The sequence below is a fragment of the Saccostrea cucullata genome, unplaced genomic scaffold (genome assembly GCF_032062105.1).
Source record: "Saccostrea cucullata isolate Sc308-1 unplaced genomic scaffold, CSIRO_AGI_Scuc_v1 ctg829, whole genome shotgun sequence".
Lineage (NCBI taxonomy): Eukaryota > Metazoa > Mollusca > Bivalvia > Ostreida > Ostreidae > Saccostrea > Saccostrea cuccullata.
The window spans coordinates 254,747-272,096 of NW_026928409.1; the positions used below are offsets into that span (position 1 = coordinate 254,747).

The 17,350-nt window shown below is 32.9% G+C and overlaps 1 protein-coding gene across 2 annotated transcripts in view; it reads right to left on the reverse strand.

Moving 5' to 3' along the window:
• Positions 1–17,350, reverse strand: part of LOC134277500 (paladin-like) — a 69,466-nt gene that overhangs the window by 26,413 nt on the left and 25,703 nt on the right. For both annotated transcript variants that reach the window (XM_062759830.1, XM_062759831.1), the window contains 3 exons: positions 16,020–16,177; positions 10,023–10,202; positions 8,316–8,480 (listed from right to left, as the gene is read on the reverse strand). In XM_062759830.1, coding sequence (XP_062615814.1) covers positions 8,316–8,480; positions 10,023–10,202; positions 16,020–16,177 — 503 coding nt within the window. The remainder of the gene's footprint in view (positions 1–8,315; positions 8,481–10,022; positions 10,203–16,019; positions 16,178–17,350) is intronic.

Consider the following 17,350-nt stretch of genomic DNA (forward strand, 5'->3'; position numbering starts at 1 on the left):
CCTACTTTTTGGTTGATATACTACGAGATTATAGGATGCATCAACTGACAAGACTGGATAACCCTTGGCTTCACAGTGTCCAAAATAAGCAGCAAATAAATTGAATAAATAGATCATTGTGACCTACTTTTCTTAAAATTTGTTTCATAACCTATGATGTACCAACTTACAAGGTTCAATGATTTTAAACCTCTCAGTATCTGAAATACTTTTTTTCTCTAAATGATTAGCCATTCACTTCAGTTCATGGTAATGAACCTTTTACTGTAAACATACTGTATGGTCAGTTGCACTCCTGGCTCCATCCATCAGAGCCATTGTAATACTTATGTTATTGGAGATATCATAAAGAACAATACAATCATCAGCAATGTCATTGGACATTATCATTTCAAAGCCAGTGACATTTTACAATTATGGGCTTTTAAAGCCGCTCAATCCGAAACAGGCACATACATGTATTATCTTACACAATAAAAGTACATCATTACATAGAAAATATATAAAAATAAATTATAAGATTGATTTAATGGTTTATTACAACAATCCTTACAAGGAAAACATAGATCAAAAAACTTATTGACAAACAGAAGTTCCTGACGGGAAGTTAAGATCTGTTGTGAAGTCACCTTTGAAAAAAAATGAATTTAATATCGGGTTTATCTAATTATGAAGATAATTCAAACCCAAGTATTTTTTTTCCATTAGTAGAAGCCATAGAAGTCATAATATCTTTTAAAAATTAAGGAATTAATTGAATATAATCCATAGTAATTTTTTTATTAATATGCATATTTAAAGAATAAAGGAAAATCAGATATTTTTTAAAAGGAAGTTTAGTAACGAAGGCTAAAATATTGTCCGTGTACAGGTATAAGTATACTTTGTTGTGAAAAAAATGCTCGGGTTTGTTCTTCATGAGATATATGCAATAAATTTAATTTTCGAAGGTGATTCCACGCGATATCAACATAGGATTATTTTTTCTGTGACCTAACAAAAATTATTTTTTTAACTTTTGAATTTTGATATCTTTTGAAAGAAAAAGACTTTGGGGATATAATTTGATAAAAGTTGAAACAATTTATGAACACACTAATTTTCAAGAAGAAAAATGAATTTATTTTTCCGCAATTAGAATCGGACTAAGCGGCTTTAAGGTTAAAATGGTTCAATATTGAGTAGGTCAATATTCATACTTTTCTGTATTTAAACTATGTCTATATCTAGTGTGCATCGAGTATAGTAACTATACTCTGTCAAATATTCACTCAGAGTGTTAATATCTGGCTTTAAGTATCCTTGGAAGTTTGAAAATTCAATTGATGTGTTGAAAGCTGACCTAAATACAGACCACATCAATAACCATTTAGAACAGCTTTCAATTAGAACAAATCCCCTGGGTGTTGTTTCAACAGTATCTTTCACACAAATCAATAGAAAAACGTGTCATGTCTTTCATTTCACGTACTACAGTTATTGTGATGATTTATTATGTGTGGCCTTAGCTGTTATTCTTCATCTTTAGATTTTTCTTAATGAATCAGTCTTCACGAAAACTCACTGCTCTGAAGTCCGAAGCCAGTGAATTTTGGCATCGGGTCAGCAAAAATCAAAATTCAAGAAGTCCTATGGGCTTGTTGAATATCACAATCATACACATTCAATACATGTATATATATTTAAACTGTCTTAATTGCTTGCGTAATTTCATTACTATGTTAAATAAAAAGAACAAGCATGTGCTGTTATATCATAATATCATATTATTATTATTAATAATAACATGGATGTATTACGTAACAATCGGAACTGGTAACTATTAACTAGTACGTAAAATGTGCGAGTATCCTAGGAACAATTAACTTACAGAAACACGACAAAGGGCGAAAAATGGCTGTTTCAAAAGTTGAAGTACTTAATTAAACATATTAATGCAGGCATGTATTAATTTATATGTATTAATTTTTTTTTTTAATTACGGGGACCGGTCAAATTTTTGGTGGACCAGTAAATTTTGAAAGTTCACTGATCCGACTGGCCAGTAGGTTTGAAAAGTTTTGGTGACGACTGATGAATTTTTTTTTCACCTTTCTTCTCATCAAAAATGTTATCCCCATATTTTTGCCACACTCTATATATAGATAGACAAACAGAACTGAGTCATGTATTAATTATATTTGAATCTGCACTATCTCAGGATGCTTGCAAATTTAAACGTCTAACTAAAGGATTATAACTTTGTTAAACTAGAGCCGAGCTCGTTGCAAAGCAACGAGTAGGTCTTCCGTCCTGTTTGACCGGAAGTAACTTTTATTTAAAAAAAAAGAGTAATGAAGTACAAAAATGGGTTAATCCTCCAAATCTATGTTAAGTATAGCAAAATTAATAGGGCTGTGCAATATTACCGGTATATCGGTATATTGCGGTATTATCCACCACGATAATATATCGCGATATAAAAATCAGATACCGGTATTTCACGATATTTATAAAATATATTTTTATTGTAGAAACTGCTGAAATAATACTTGTAATCCCCAGGCCTTTTCAATCTAGTAATAAAAATATCTCGGCTTTCAGAGGCAGATAGAGAGAAGAGAGAGAGAAAGGAAGCTTTTCATTCACTGTCGCAATTTTAAATATATTACTTTAGAATAAAATTAATAATTAATAAAGACTAAGAAAGAAAATGTATAAAACATTTCTACAGGGTGTATACCATGTGTAATGCGGTTCTCAAAATCTCGTGGAATCTACACGATCGACGATGAATGTTAACTTCAAGATACATATTACACATAAATGGCCATCCATGTTTTCACTTGATACAGTGTTGCTTTTTATTATTTTTTAAACAAGTTTCTTGCCATTTTAAACACCTTCATGCTATACCAAGAGCATGTATATTAAAACAAAAGAAATAGGCCAATGCAGTTCCTGATCGTATGTCATAATGTGAAATTAGGTCGGGTTAGACTACAATACCAAAACGCCCGAAAATAGATCACAATTTCTTTCTGGCTTTAATTTTATTCAGTGACCACATAAAATTTCTATATAGTATGTATTGTTTTAATCATTAAATTACATTTTATGCTATTTCAATAACCCCCCCCCCAAAAAAAAAAAAAAGCTATAAAGAATAAACTATGCATAAACTTTTTTTTTTCAATTTGAAAATACATCAAATGAGTATATTTTGTTTTAATTTTTTACCTGGTTTTTGATTAAAAGTTATCATAATTATGTGTGCGATTAATGTCTTATCCCCCGCCTCCTTTAAAATTTATAGATAAATTTAAATAGTCTTTGAACTTGACAGCATTTTAAACTTTCTGTACAAATTTATTAATGATAATTAATCTACAATATATCGCAATATATTGCAATATTCAACGTAAAATATTGCAATATATCGCAATATGGTTTTCACTCGCAATACCCAACGCTAAAAATTAAGCCATTCTTTGGTACTTCCGGTTTGACCTGAAGTGACAACGACGGACGGAAAATTAATATTTAAGCTTCTAGTGAGACATGTTACCCAAAAACCTGTCAAAAACGGCAAAAATATGCATTTTCTGACTACTTCCAGTTCGACCGGAAGTGACGTCGCCGGACGTATTTTGACAACCCCATTAGATAAAGCTTGATATTTTGAACATCTTTGCTTCTTTGATGCATAACAAATTCTCAATACTTTTTGAGATATCTGGAAAAAACTTTTGGCCCCTCTAGGTCCCTTAATTTAGGGCTCAGCCCTTTTTTCGACATATCATTTGAAAGATCTTATAATTCTGCACAAATTATGTTCTATATATTTTAACAAAATATTTTTAGTTTAAAAGATAAAAAGAAAAATATGAGTAATTTTTGGTTCTTTTAAGCGTTCTAATTTTTTACCCCTATATAGCGCCATTTTGAATACAGAAATCGAAAAACAAAAACCGATGTGCACAACTTCAATCCTTCTATTATCTAAAATCAGTAGAATTTCTGCTCCAGCTTTAGCCGTCTCTGAGCCTTTGTCTGGAAATGAAAGCCTATAAATTTTCCTTTAAAGGGAAATAACTCAAAACCGGAAGTGGCTTTTTGAAATTTTAGACATCATTCTGATAGAGTTTATTAACATCTATAAAGTCTGAAAATTTGAGCAAAATCCGTTGAAAAATGAGCGAGATATGAGGCCTCAAAGTTGCAGTCTAGGAAGCAGAAGAAAAAAAAGAATAATAACATTTACCAACAGAATCAGTAGAAGGTCTTCCGTTGGAAACGGAAACCTTAATAAGAAAAAGGTGATGACAGACACTCAAAATATGACTCATTGGTAGATTGAATTTGCCAGGTCACAATAACATTTCTAGAATTTTAAAAAATGCTTAAAATAATCTTGAAATCCCTGTAATATCAACTATTTTGTCAAGAGCTTATCTCTGTTTTAAATTCATTATATTCAGAACATGCTATTGAGTATCAAATATAAGTAACATATATAAATCATAAAAAGGTAGTAGTGTAAATAAGGAAAATTGACGCTGGTCATCTTGTTTGTTATAAAATATTCACCAGTAGTTAAGTTGTTGGTTGGTCCTCATTGTTTACTTTCAATAAAAGATCTGAATATGAAACAGATGTTTTACTCTAAAGAGATGTATGCCATTTTCTGTAAATTAAATACTGCTCTTTTTTTCTGTAATTTGAGCTTTTTTTCCCAGTAATCTCAATATGCTGTCATAATTTCCCTATGAAATCAATACAGATATATTTGATAATTTTTTTTATACAAATAGCAAAATATATTTTTTCTTTACTTTACCTTCTGATTTATCAATAAGCATCATATTTATGACAATCTGTGTATAAATCAGCATTTTTTGAGACTTTTTTTTTTATAAATCCTTATCATATCTGAAATATTAGGTAATGAAATAATGTGCATAAACCAGAAGCAAAATATTTAATGACGATAAATTCCATATTTTGAAATCAAAATCATTTCGAAATTCCACAATAGTAAACAGATCTGGTATTAAACATGACAAGATTTTCCCTATAAAACCAAACATGCTGCATTTACTAAAAGCAATGATATGAGGCCTATAAGTACCTGTATTCAGCTCAATTGATTTAATGCCACAATCAGAGACGATCACTTAAGCTATAGTCTGTAAACAGAGGCAGTAGGAATTACCAGATTAGTACTTGCATAAACTGCTTAAATTGAATTTCAGTAAATCAATACAAATACATTCAAGTGACAAGAGAAAATCCGGACATTTTATTGGAGCCATATTTGGGATTGACGGACATTAATCACAAATAAGGAAGCACAGGAGCGACATATTGCCTGGCGAGGAAACTGCATAAACTGTTGCCCTTAAACCTGACCTGGTAGACAAGTGTCGAGAAATTGGTTTGACATAATCTGGCAGTTATTAAGTTTGCTCAAGCAATGTTGTGAATCATAAAACTTCTGATCCTCTGACATCAGCCATCTTGACATTTCCTCCGACTCCAGTCGTCAAGGTTGGTTCTTCCTTCAATCAGGAAGCCAAGGGATTTCATAAAGGAAACTGAACAGACATCTAAGGCCTAAGAAAAAATACTGTGGCCCCATCCTATGCTCCCTCATGTCGATCATTATGACCATGCACACACATCAGGTATCTGCTACGTACATAACTAATAAACAACTACTACATGTACATGCAAACAGTTCCATGGACATTTTATGCATCATGAATCTTTCATAAAAAAATTTTTAATCTTTGCATTAAATTTTCTAAATCCCAGGATGAATAGAGACCTAGACCATGCATTTTAACAAACTTTTTTTTACATATCTTGAGTACATGTATATACATAAATAGTGCAATATCAATGAACTGCTATATAAAAATACATTAAATCCGTCTCTTTCTTTCTCGATCCCTGCTTAATTCATTTATGTTTGAATTAAGGGCTTAATTAGTTCAGGGCTCGACATTAACTTTTTTTCCTACTTTTCCATTCGGACAAGTGACGAAGACATTAAGTTGTCCGAACTTCAACTTCACTTGTCTGCAATTTTTTTAATAAATTTTTAGTGTTCCTGATATTATTGATAAATACAGCAAACACATAAAACGAAACTTATCTAGGCTTTCTGACCTGACAATATAAATGTCCACTAGTGAACTTGTCCAAATCAATCCAAACTTCGTAAGCTCCATGCCTTTCCAGTAGTATGCAATACCTGCACTTCAGTTCCGATCGAATGTGAACTCAATATAATAGCAATCCATATCGGGATCGAAATCCGGTTTTATGTACAGCTTCCACTTTGAAACTACCTTTCAACACTGTTCAACAGTCATTCTTTTTATTATATATAGAGACTACTTTACATTAAAATGCACTTGTCCAATCGGACAAGTGCCCAGCAATAATCACTTGTCCGTAATTATTTTTCAATGGTACCGGACAAGCGGACAAGCTTTAATGTCAAGACCTGTAGTTGCCTTGTTAATGAAATATACATGTCATTAAGCTTGCTTAATTATTTCTCCATAAATAATGAAAATGAAAGAAAAGTGAGCAAGCTCACATACCCCTTGCTCCCTCAAAAGTCGAAGTGCTGAAATTCCCTGAAAAAATAAAGGAATCGGAACTTCCTGGTAATATGCCCAGCTACACATTGTGTCCTAAATATCTGCAAAGTTTGACAAAATTCTGGGCAGCAGTTTATGAGGAGTTACTAGTATGCTGACAAACTGTCCATCTCTATATTCAAGATGTAACCAAAATATAAGTTGAAAAGTTTGGAAATTCCCGGAAAAAATAAAGAAATCGGAATTTCCTGGTAATATGCACATTTACACATTGTTTCCTAAATATCTGCAAAGTTTGATGAAATTCTGTGCAGCAGTTTATGAGAAGTTGCGCTGACAAAAAAAACAGGACAGACGGACTGACCCTCTGACTGACTGACTGACGGACGGGTCAAAAACATTATACCTCATGCAACTTGTTGCGTGGGGTATAATTAATCTATTTAATTCACAATACTACTGTATAATGATTAAGTTGATCAATTACCAACATCGAAGATGCAAATAAGAGGTGAGGCATCTGCAAATGGTAAAAATACTGGTGAAGTGTAATGGTTTGTCCATAAACAATAATGGAGGCAGCTTCTTTGAAGTCATCATAAACTCGTATCTGCCTGTTCACTGTTATCTGTAAATCATGGATGCCTATACTCCTGAGAGTTGATCCGAGTGTTAAGACTGTGATGTACCTAAGTACTACAAGTGCCGGTTCAAAGGGACAATTTGTCACTGAGGCAGAAACAGATACCAGTAATCCAAGATTCTCAATTGTCTATATAATCTCTGCTTTTACCCAGACAAATGATAAACACTGTGCTTGCACTTGACTGGAAAAAAATAGTTCTGGATACAAAAGCACTTTCACTGTTCTTTCACTTATGTTAAACACTTTCATCTCATCAAATGATTTGTTTTGGGGTTTTTTTTTTACTACAGATGACAGTCCTAAAAACTACATGCAGGCTTGGTAATTTGTTCAAAGTTAATGTATAAATTTCCAATTGATAATAAAACTTGAACCTGCAGCTTTGGGGCAACCAAAGCCAAATCATTTTTTTTTAACCTTGCCTTGAAGTTTACTGCAGAACAATTGTTTGGTGACTGTTTATCAAACCTTGCCGGCTGCATTTCATTTCCGGAATTTTTGGTAATTATCAACTTTTCATTTCCAACATTTTTAAGTTTTCATTTCCGACAATTTTTTGTTTTCACTTCCGACATTTTTTCAAATACATAAGTAGTACCTATAGTAACAAATCTGATAACTTTACTTATGAAAAATTTAAAGGAATAAATCATAAATAAATCATTGAAATCCAATTTTGTAAGTCTATCAGTGACTTGGACATAAGTATGGTGCTGTCATTGACATTTGATTTAGTGCACATTAAATATGGTGAAAAAGTTTTATGCTCATTAAACTCTTTTACCTAGACTTAGTGCTACATGTATGCATATATGTATAAATAGTTTTTTTTTTTAATTTTATTAATATTTTGGCATTAATACTTCTAAAATTCTATTTTCTTTTACTTAGAAAACATTGAATTGCCGCACAGGTAAATTCCGGAAATGAAAAAAAATTATGTCGGAAATGTCGGAAAAACAAAAAATGTCAGAAATGAAATTAAAAAATGTCGGAAATGCTATGCATATTTCCGGAAATGAAATGCAGCGACCTTGCCATGTTTCTTATATGTGTATGAATACCATGGTATATACCTCTTTTCTGATCCTAGCCTCTGCTTCGTCTGCTTCATAGGAGGATCTGCCCAGGTTGACCAGTTCCTTCAGGCTCTCTTTCTCTCTGATGGAGTAAGGCAGCATATCCGAGGCATTCTCCACAAACAATACAGGCTCCTCTCTCAAATTAAACAGTAAAACCTCCTGTAAAAGAATTCATACATACAAGAATCATCATCTCTATATATTTAACATTCATGATACCCATCCAACCACACTCATATTAAGTTTTCTTTTAACACTTAATTTTCAAAAAGATATCTATAGTTCGTAATTAAAATGTACAAAATTTCTGCATGCCAAAATTTGTCAAAAATGGCATTTGGTAACTTGATAATTTTATAAAGAAATAGCAGTTATCTCCCTTAATAAAGGGTCATTGGCCTTGAAGATAGATGTGCAGATATGAAAAGGTACAAAAGCTAGGTTTTCTTTATCTAAATAAAACTTCTATCAAGATGAAACCTAATACTGTAGATCTCTCTGTTTTTTATGATGCCTAATGTTTGCAAGATTGTTGTTTGTTATAATTTATAATTGATACAAAATTTTCAGTTTTGCCTCACAAGAGGCAGTTTAATTAAGATACTGATATGTACCTGTGACATGAAAAAAATGAAAACTATGCAGCAAGACCTAATCTGAAGAAGCTTTTAAATTTCTGGTTCTGGTAAGCTGAAATATAACGTACTTCAATGGCTTCATCTACATGTTACAACCTGAAGCAATCAAGAAAGCATATTCCAATTATACCAGATTTTTTGTTGGGTAAGCTTCATTACAAGCCAATGATCAGCTCCATTGATCATTAAGTTTGATGATAAACTGAACAATACCACTTGATATCATCCTAGCTAAGGGGCTATGAAACCATACTTTGTTCATAAATACAATATTCCTCCTAATAACCACCTTGGGCATACATAGAAACCAGACCTAGTACCAATAAAACATATTAGCTATGAAGTGACAAGAGAGAAATCATGTAATATTGCTGCATCAATCAGAATTCGCTTAATAACAAAAGTTAAACAGAAATTTACCAGTAAGGCCATTCTAAAAAAAGTTTGTTGGGAATTGCTGTCTATGAGGTTTCAGGTCCAGAAGGGAGAGAAGGAATTTAATTTTTCCCTTTGAATTTTTGTTCAATTAAAAAATGGTGCTAAAATCTTGACAATAGGCTCATGGGCCACAATGCTCACCTGAATTATTAATGACCCTTATATTCCTTATTCCTATGTAAAAATTTGATCAGTCAAGGTGGTCCCATTCTACAACTGTGGATCAGAATTTGAACAAACATGAAGATTCTTCCATATGAGGGACCAACAAAATGACCACCAACAATGAAAAAATTTGATATGCATTACAGTACATATTCAAACAAGAAAAACAATACTTGATAAGTAATTAGAATAATCCCTTATCCTAACTTTAAGTTAAAGTTTTTCAGGAGTAGGTCAAACACCAAGGTCAAATACATTGGGACCCAAACAGAGGAATGCATGTGTGAAATATGAAAGCCCTAGATCCAACAAATCAAAAGGTATGGGCAAGGTTAAAGTTTTTGAGGACAGAGAAACAGACAGACAGACAAACAGGGAAAAAACTACATACCCTTAAATCTTTGATTACTGGGGCATAAAAAGGAGGAAATATCTATAAGCCATGTTATAAACAACTTACCGTGTGACCCTCATCCACTAGATGGTCTATCAAATAAATGAGTCCTTTTTCTGTTGGTTGGCCCGCACCATAAACAGGCAATCCTTTTGAAGCCTGGTGAAAATTGGGAGCTTTATACTGGGCATAAGTTTTCTTTATGTCTGATTTATCTGAAGCATCACGTACCAAAAAGTACTTCCCCTGATGAAAAAGAAAGAAAAATTTCATTTAAAAACATTTCTTCAGATTGACGCATTTTCCCCAATATAATTAGTAGAACTTAATTAATTGCCCTGCACCAGAATCCCTGAGCCAGATGCCATGAAATTCAAAATTTTGAAAATGCCATCCTTGCTCATAACTATGCACTTGGGTTTCTTTGCTTAATGCACAGAAGCAGAAAAGATCTTCATAGAAATATCTCACTTTTGCTGCATAATAATTAGAGCCCCCTCCAAATGAACTCATTAGCCTGACCATTGGTCACAAGTTTCACAATTTTGAAAGAGGTACCCTTGATAAAACCATGCACTTAGTGAATCAGCTGTGGAGATGGATAAAGGCTAAGAATAATGAAAAAATTCATTATTACTAAATTATCATCAGAGCTCCAATTCAAGAATATCTGACCCTGGGGCCAAGTCAATTTTACTTTTTTGGGAGAAGACTCGTTGTTTATTACATGTATTACAATCAGGCTCCCAGATTTATTACTTGATGTCCAAGTGTAAAGATTTTTAAAGATAGCACTAATGTTGGTCCCTTCAGGGCAGGAATCATGAAACTCGCAATTTTTGTTTTGACCCTTCACTCATTTATGAAATGCCAAATTGTTTGAAATCGTTTCACAACTGTTATGTTCCAGCATCCTCAAAACGTAAGGGGTCCTAAGTCAACACACTGCCGTTACGTGTTGACTCAAGACCCCTGATGTTGTGATGATGCAGTTCCAGAGAAGAAGCTGAAAATGTAATCTGTTACTTAGAGTCATGAAATAAGATGACATCTCACACAATGACTAACAAAAACAGATAGCACAATTATTGGTCACCTGAGTAGGTCAGATCCAGCATCTGAAACATTAGCCTGGTAAAAGTGCATTCCTAAAGATACACCATCCATGCAAGTACAAGACAGTGATTTCACAGATCTACTCCCACCCAATCCTCATTTCCATTTTCCCCCAATAGTTATATTTATACATGTATATATTTATACATATCCAGCACTTTTAAGTTCCCATCTAAAATTATCATCATATATCAATTTTTTAATTAATATAATTTATAGCTAGTTATACGTACTCCTGGATGGACATTTATGATATTACTATATTAAAGAATATATTTTTGTCATTTCTTGTGCAATTCCTCTCCCAGTTAAATAACAATGACCTTGCCCTGTGGACCATTAATTTTCCAACAGAGAACTCTATGATCCACAGATTACACTGAAGATAATACATTACCTACCAATTTTACTTAGCTCTCCCCTCCACTAATTATTATTGATGTCGACTTTGTCGTGATGCTTGATGATACAGATTTTGAAGGTAATTCAATATGTCTGAACAAAGTCTTCTGGACTTTCTTAACCCATATTTATCTGTCTACCTTTCTTTTTGCATAAAACTTTAAGGACTAAACGTATAATCAACTGTCTAGGTTTAAATATCTAGTATAATTATTCTAGAACAAACCTTTAAAATAAATTACTCTCAAAATTTCGAATGTCTTGATATAATCATTTTAAGAACTTCTAACTACGAGGGGTTATCAAAAAGTTCGTGGACTAGCGCCATAAAATTAAAACCACTTAAAGACCCAATTTTTTTACCGTACGGTTACCTGAGGAGGGGGAGTGGTCTTAATAACAGTGGTGTTATTTACCTGGAGACCCCCAATACCCAAGATGTCAAAAATCTATATATACACGTAGCATTACACAGGAAGTCTGTGTCTGGTGACCAGGGTCAATATTCCGTGTTTCGTGTCTAAATTTGAGTGAAACTACTTGAAATAATTGAAATATTTCAATAAAATTTTTTTTATAAATACTTTCAGCGACATATAATGAAGAAAAAAATTATATACAGAAATATCGTTTTTACATTTAAAAAAAATGAAAAATTAAAGAAAAGAACACAGAGTAAAACTACAAAGTAAACATATCTTTTTTTTAATTAACTTGTGTAAATATCAAAATTTTTTTTAAAAAATCATAAAATATTCCATTCATAGGTAGGCCTATCCGTCGTGTGAACATATACAATATACCGTACCACGATAGGAATATTGCCTACGTTCTGATCAACAATAGTGTCGAAAATATTCACCATTTCCGGGTGTTCGTGTGTTTAAATTTTTTTTTTATTGTTTGCAAGATTTCTTTTATACTTTTAAGAATTGATCTTTGGCTGTATATATTCACTTTTTAATTCCGAATGTAGGGTATATTGACAGATGTTAGGAAATTTGAACTAAAAGTTACAATATCGAAACTCCTAGCTGTTTCTGACATTTCAGAACTTTACAACGGAAAATGGTATAGATTAGATTGTATTCATATATACGTAGATAAAACATGGGAAAAATGAATTTTTATCCATGCCGTTTGTGCTAAATATCTTTTCTTATTTATCATATTTCAATTTTAATCGGCAATTAGCGTTTCTGTGCACGGACTGGTCTAAATTCTACAGAGCAGATATCTTGGACGACATATCGCCTAAAATACAATGTAGCCGTTGAGATTAAAAGCAAATATTTTATGAAGTTATGTTTTAATTATCTACTATCAATTGTTTTTAAAATAAAATTTTACCAAGATTCTTTTTTAAACCCCGTGTATACAAGGCGGCTACATGAAAGTGTTTGACGCGTGACCCGGCAATCGTTTTCAAAACACACAAACTCAGACCATCAGGTAGCACGGGTAGTTGGCCTGTCAATCAAATCAGAAGCTATTGTTTTTTTAATGATTGACAGGCGGTAAATTATTGATCTTGAATCAGGTAGATTTTGGGGGCGTTAACATAAAATTGGGTGTTTAAGGTACATCAATGAATTTTGAAATATCTAGTTAGCATCATCTTTTCTATCCAAAGAATAAACCACAAATCATGAATTTTATTTTTTAAAATATTAGTAATGTTTTTGTAAGCAATGGTATGTCCAGGCGGCGCAACCTCGAAAACGACGTTTTTTCGACCTATGTGTACCTGAGAAAAACTCCTTTGATATGATTATTTGACATCCAAAAATCCCGTTAATTCAGGTATGTGTCGGGACACAATTGTTCCATAAAATATGAAATTTTCACTTTATTCTGGAAGTTCTATGAAATTTTATCGTAAATTTTACACGAAATGTCCAAACAAATGAGGCCTTGAAAATGACGTCAAAAGGGGTGAGGGGTTTCCGTTTCCAACATTCTATAAAGTTTTGTCCCTGAAAAAACTAGTATAGACCTAAAATATGTTGAAACTGGCTACAGAGAAATAATATGCATCCAGAGTACCTGTCTTTTAATGTCAAAATAGATTCAGAGAGTAAATGGATGCACAGTTAATGTCTATTTGCAGTCAAGATGTGAAAAATCAATCCCGTCAAAAATGACGTTGATCATGTGTTGTAGATATAGAACTCCCGAAAGCAAAATATGCCGGCACAATCAAGCGCGGATCTCTCCCGATATATTAATCCATCTGGAATATTATATTCATTGAAGGCCACTGTTCATGACATTGTAAAGTCATATAAACAAGGCGGGTTTAAGTCCTTACTCAGCTCCAGGGAAGCTCATCAAAATGTGTATTAGGTAGGAGAAGAGGACTGCATTGAAAAAAAACAATGACGTTATTGGACGTCATGAAAATAAACGACGAAAGCGCCAGGTGATCATATAATGTCCTTTTCATTTTATAATAATTTGGCGAATAATGAATGTATCAGGCTAAAATTTTCACCATTTCTTTATTTTGTGTTGTTTTATGTTCCATATAAATTTTGAAAGCACAGACTAAATAGTACTAATTTTATAGCCTCAGTCCACGAACTTTTTGATAACCCCTCGTAGTAGTCAGAATGAATGTTTCAGCTTCGTAAAATTACAACTTCCATTGCCTTGTTACTGTAAACCAACTTTTATTCACATGCGAGAAATTTTGAGAAGTTTGTGAGAGCGTCTTCATAGCAGATGTATATATATAAGTCTATAGTCAATTTGTCTTACAAGGGAAAAGTGAATCCAAAGTCATTTTCAGCCTTTTTTTGGAAAGTAAAATTATTCTTCAACTGAAAACTAGTTACAGGAGGTGATCCAAAATCATATTAACAGTAGTTAATTTGTAAACTTTACTTAAAATACTACAACTAATTAAAAAATCTTTTTATGTTAGAGAGATCGAGTTTGTCTGGCATGGCCATAAGAGGGAATATCCAATACCCAAGAACTTATATCAATACCGTAAAATATAGGAGGACACAAGTCAGTCACAGACACAATAAAAACCAGCCCTCCTATGACCATATGGTGAAGGACCCTATATATCAACCAGATAAATGCCTCCAGGTCTTTGGAGAGTCGAAGGGAACGTGTCAGGAACATTGATCTCACACAATTGGATCAAACTCCCATCTCGTTTATGGTATATCCGAGCTTGATCAGCCATACACTGCATTAGTGTCAAGCTTAAATTCAAAGCAATTTTCCCCCCAAAGTTCAAATCTGCTCCTTCCTGGGAGATTTCTACAATCCAATATCTGGGAATTATCCCGCAACAATTTAAGCTAATTTTCCAAGATATATATGTTTGATTTCATTCAATTGACAGGTTTATAGTTGTTTTTATCAAGAGGGATATCAAAAATCACAACATAATTCAATTTGAATATCATGTTTACACATATAATACGCAGCTCTGCGGAAAACGGGGGACAGAATTAATAAAAACATAGACATCTCTTAGTCTCTGTCATATATCTCAATAATTACTTTGCTTTATTTTCTTCCAATTCTGATTTTATGTATTCATGAGTACACAGATCATTATTTCTCTATCTCTGGTCATTACAGAGAAGATAAAAGTTGGGATATGGAATTATGAAAACATGTTAAATATAAAAGAAGCAATATTGTTGATAGCTCACATGATGTGCTAATGGCTGCTCATACAAAGTAACTTGAAGCAAAACCATTTTCGTGGAGGAATATGCGAAAATTAAGTGTTGAAAAATAATAAAAACTGTAAAACAGAAATCAATAAACTCATTCCCTATAAATGCATTTTTTGGAGAATGTAAAATATAAATCAATAAAAAAAAATTTAAACGATTCTCACATTGAAATTTATTTCATACCTTCACAACCTCATCAATTAAAAATTAATCAACTTAATTGAAAAACAATCAAGATAAAACAACTGGAAATGGAAGAATATTAAATCCGATAATTTAAGTTTGGACTCTTTCATTTCATTATCCGAAAACAATTTCTTGATTATATTTTCTTGGGGAAAAAATTTCATGTACTGCAGAATTATTGCCAAAAGATTACACTTTGTTTTCCTGTTATGACTTTTTAAGCTCATCCAATATTTCATGGCACCAAATAATTTGAAACAAGGATCTTTATTCCTTAACTTGTGCAAGCTTTTATGAGATCTGATTTATATACATGTACTGGCAAAATGTTTTTACTATTCAAAAATTTTACTGCAGAGGGTAACAATATACATAAATGAGTCAAAACTACAGAACACTTGGGGAAAAAAATTTTCCTCCATTACATAACATTTGTGGAATTAATTCTTCCAAACATATATCTTTTACGAAAAACCTACGAAAAAGAGGAAATGATTCAATATCCTATCACTCTAGCTTGCACTGATCACTATCTATGGGGATTAAGATGCTAAAATCTGGTTTTGTAAAATAAATCGTCCTTAGATCAATTTAATTTAAGAGACTTTTCTGCCAATAAATCTACAGAGAAGGGAATAAACAAATCAAATTTCACCTTTACTAGTGGGTGCCTAGGCATGTTCTCTGTAATGCTTCCATAAATAATGGGATCTTTGAAATCGGTAACATGCTGAAATTCTTCTTTGCAGTCCCGGATTATGATTGGAGCAACATCATTTCCCGCTCTCACAAAATTTCTGCTTTTCTGTTTTTCTGGAAGAAAAAGAATAGGCCCATATTTTAAACATAAGATTTTTGAAAAAAAAAACATACATGTTCACAAAACAAAACAAGACTTTTTTAAAAAGACACCACCAAATTTTCAGATTCTTATTTATCTCCCCTTGAAAGAGGATATGGCCCTTCTTTTCCTAATTTCACAAGGATGCTTTGTAACAGATTGGTTAAAATTAGCTCAGTTATTTTGGAGAAGAGGGCAAAAATAGGTTTTCATCTCTTGATGCAACATTTGTGCAATAAATTTACAGATAAAAGCCTTTAAGATGGACAGCATCCTAAGCAAGCCCATTAGTGTGCATCCTAAGATGTATCGTCCATGCAAGCTTGCTCATTATAGGGCTCATAGTTAATTGGAAATGAAACATGCATCAAAAACTAATATTTTCACTCATCCATAAAAAGTAGGTCAGATTCAGCATCCGAAGCAAGCCTGGTAGTATGCATCCTTATACGTATCATCCATGCAAGTTTGGTCAATATATGGCTTATAGTTACTTGGATATGATACCTGCACCAAAAACTTTTACCTGTTCACTCAACCAGAAAATGTAGGTCATATTCAGCATCCGAAGCAAGCCCTGTAGTGTGCATCCGTATCATCCATGCAAGTTTGGTCAACATAGGGCTTATAGTTACTTGGAAATGAAACCTGCACCAAAAACTTTAACCTGTTCACTCAACCGGAAAATGTAGGTCAGATTCAGCATCCAAAGCAAAGTTGCATCCTTAGATGCATCATCCAAGCAAGTTTGGTCAACATAGGGCTTATAGTTACTCGGAAATGCGACCTACACCAAAAGCTGCATCAAAAACTTTAACCTGTTCACTCAACCGTAAAATGTAGGTCAGATTCAGCATACGGTAGTATGCATCCTTAGATGTATCATCCATGCAAGTTTGGTCAATATAGAGCTTAACGTTACTTGGAAATGAAACCTACACCAAAAACTTTAACCTGTTCACTCAACCGCAAAATGTAGGTCAGAATCAGCATCCGAAGCAAGCCCGGTAGTATTCATCCTTAGATGTATCATCCCATGCAACATAGGGCTTATAGTTACTTGGAAATGAAACCTACACCAAAAACTGCACCAAAAATGTTAACCTGCTCCAAAAACATTAACCTGGTCATTCCTTTGTTGAAAT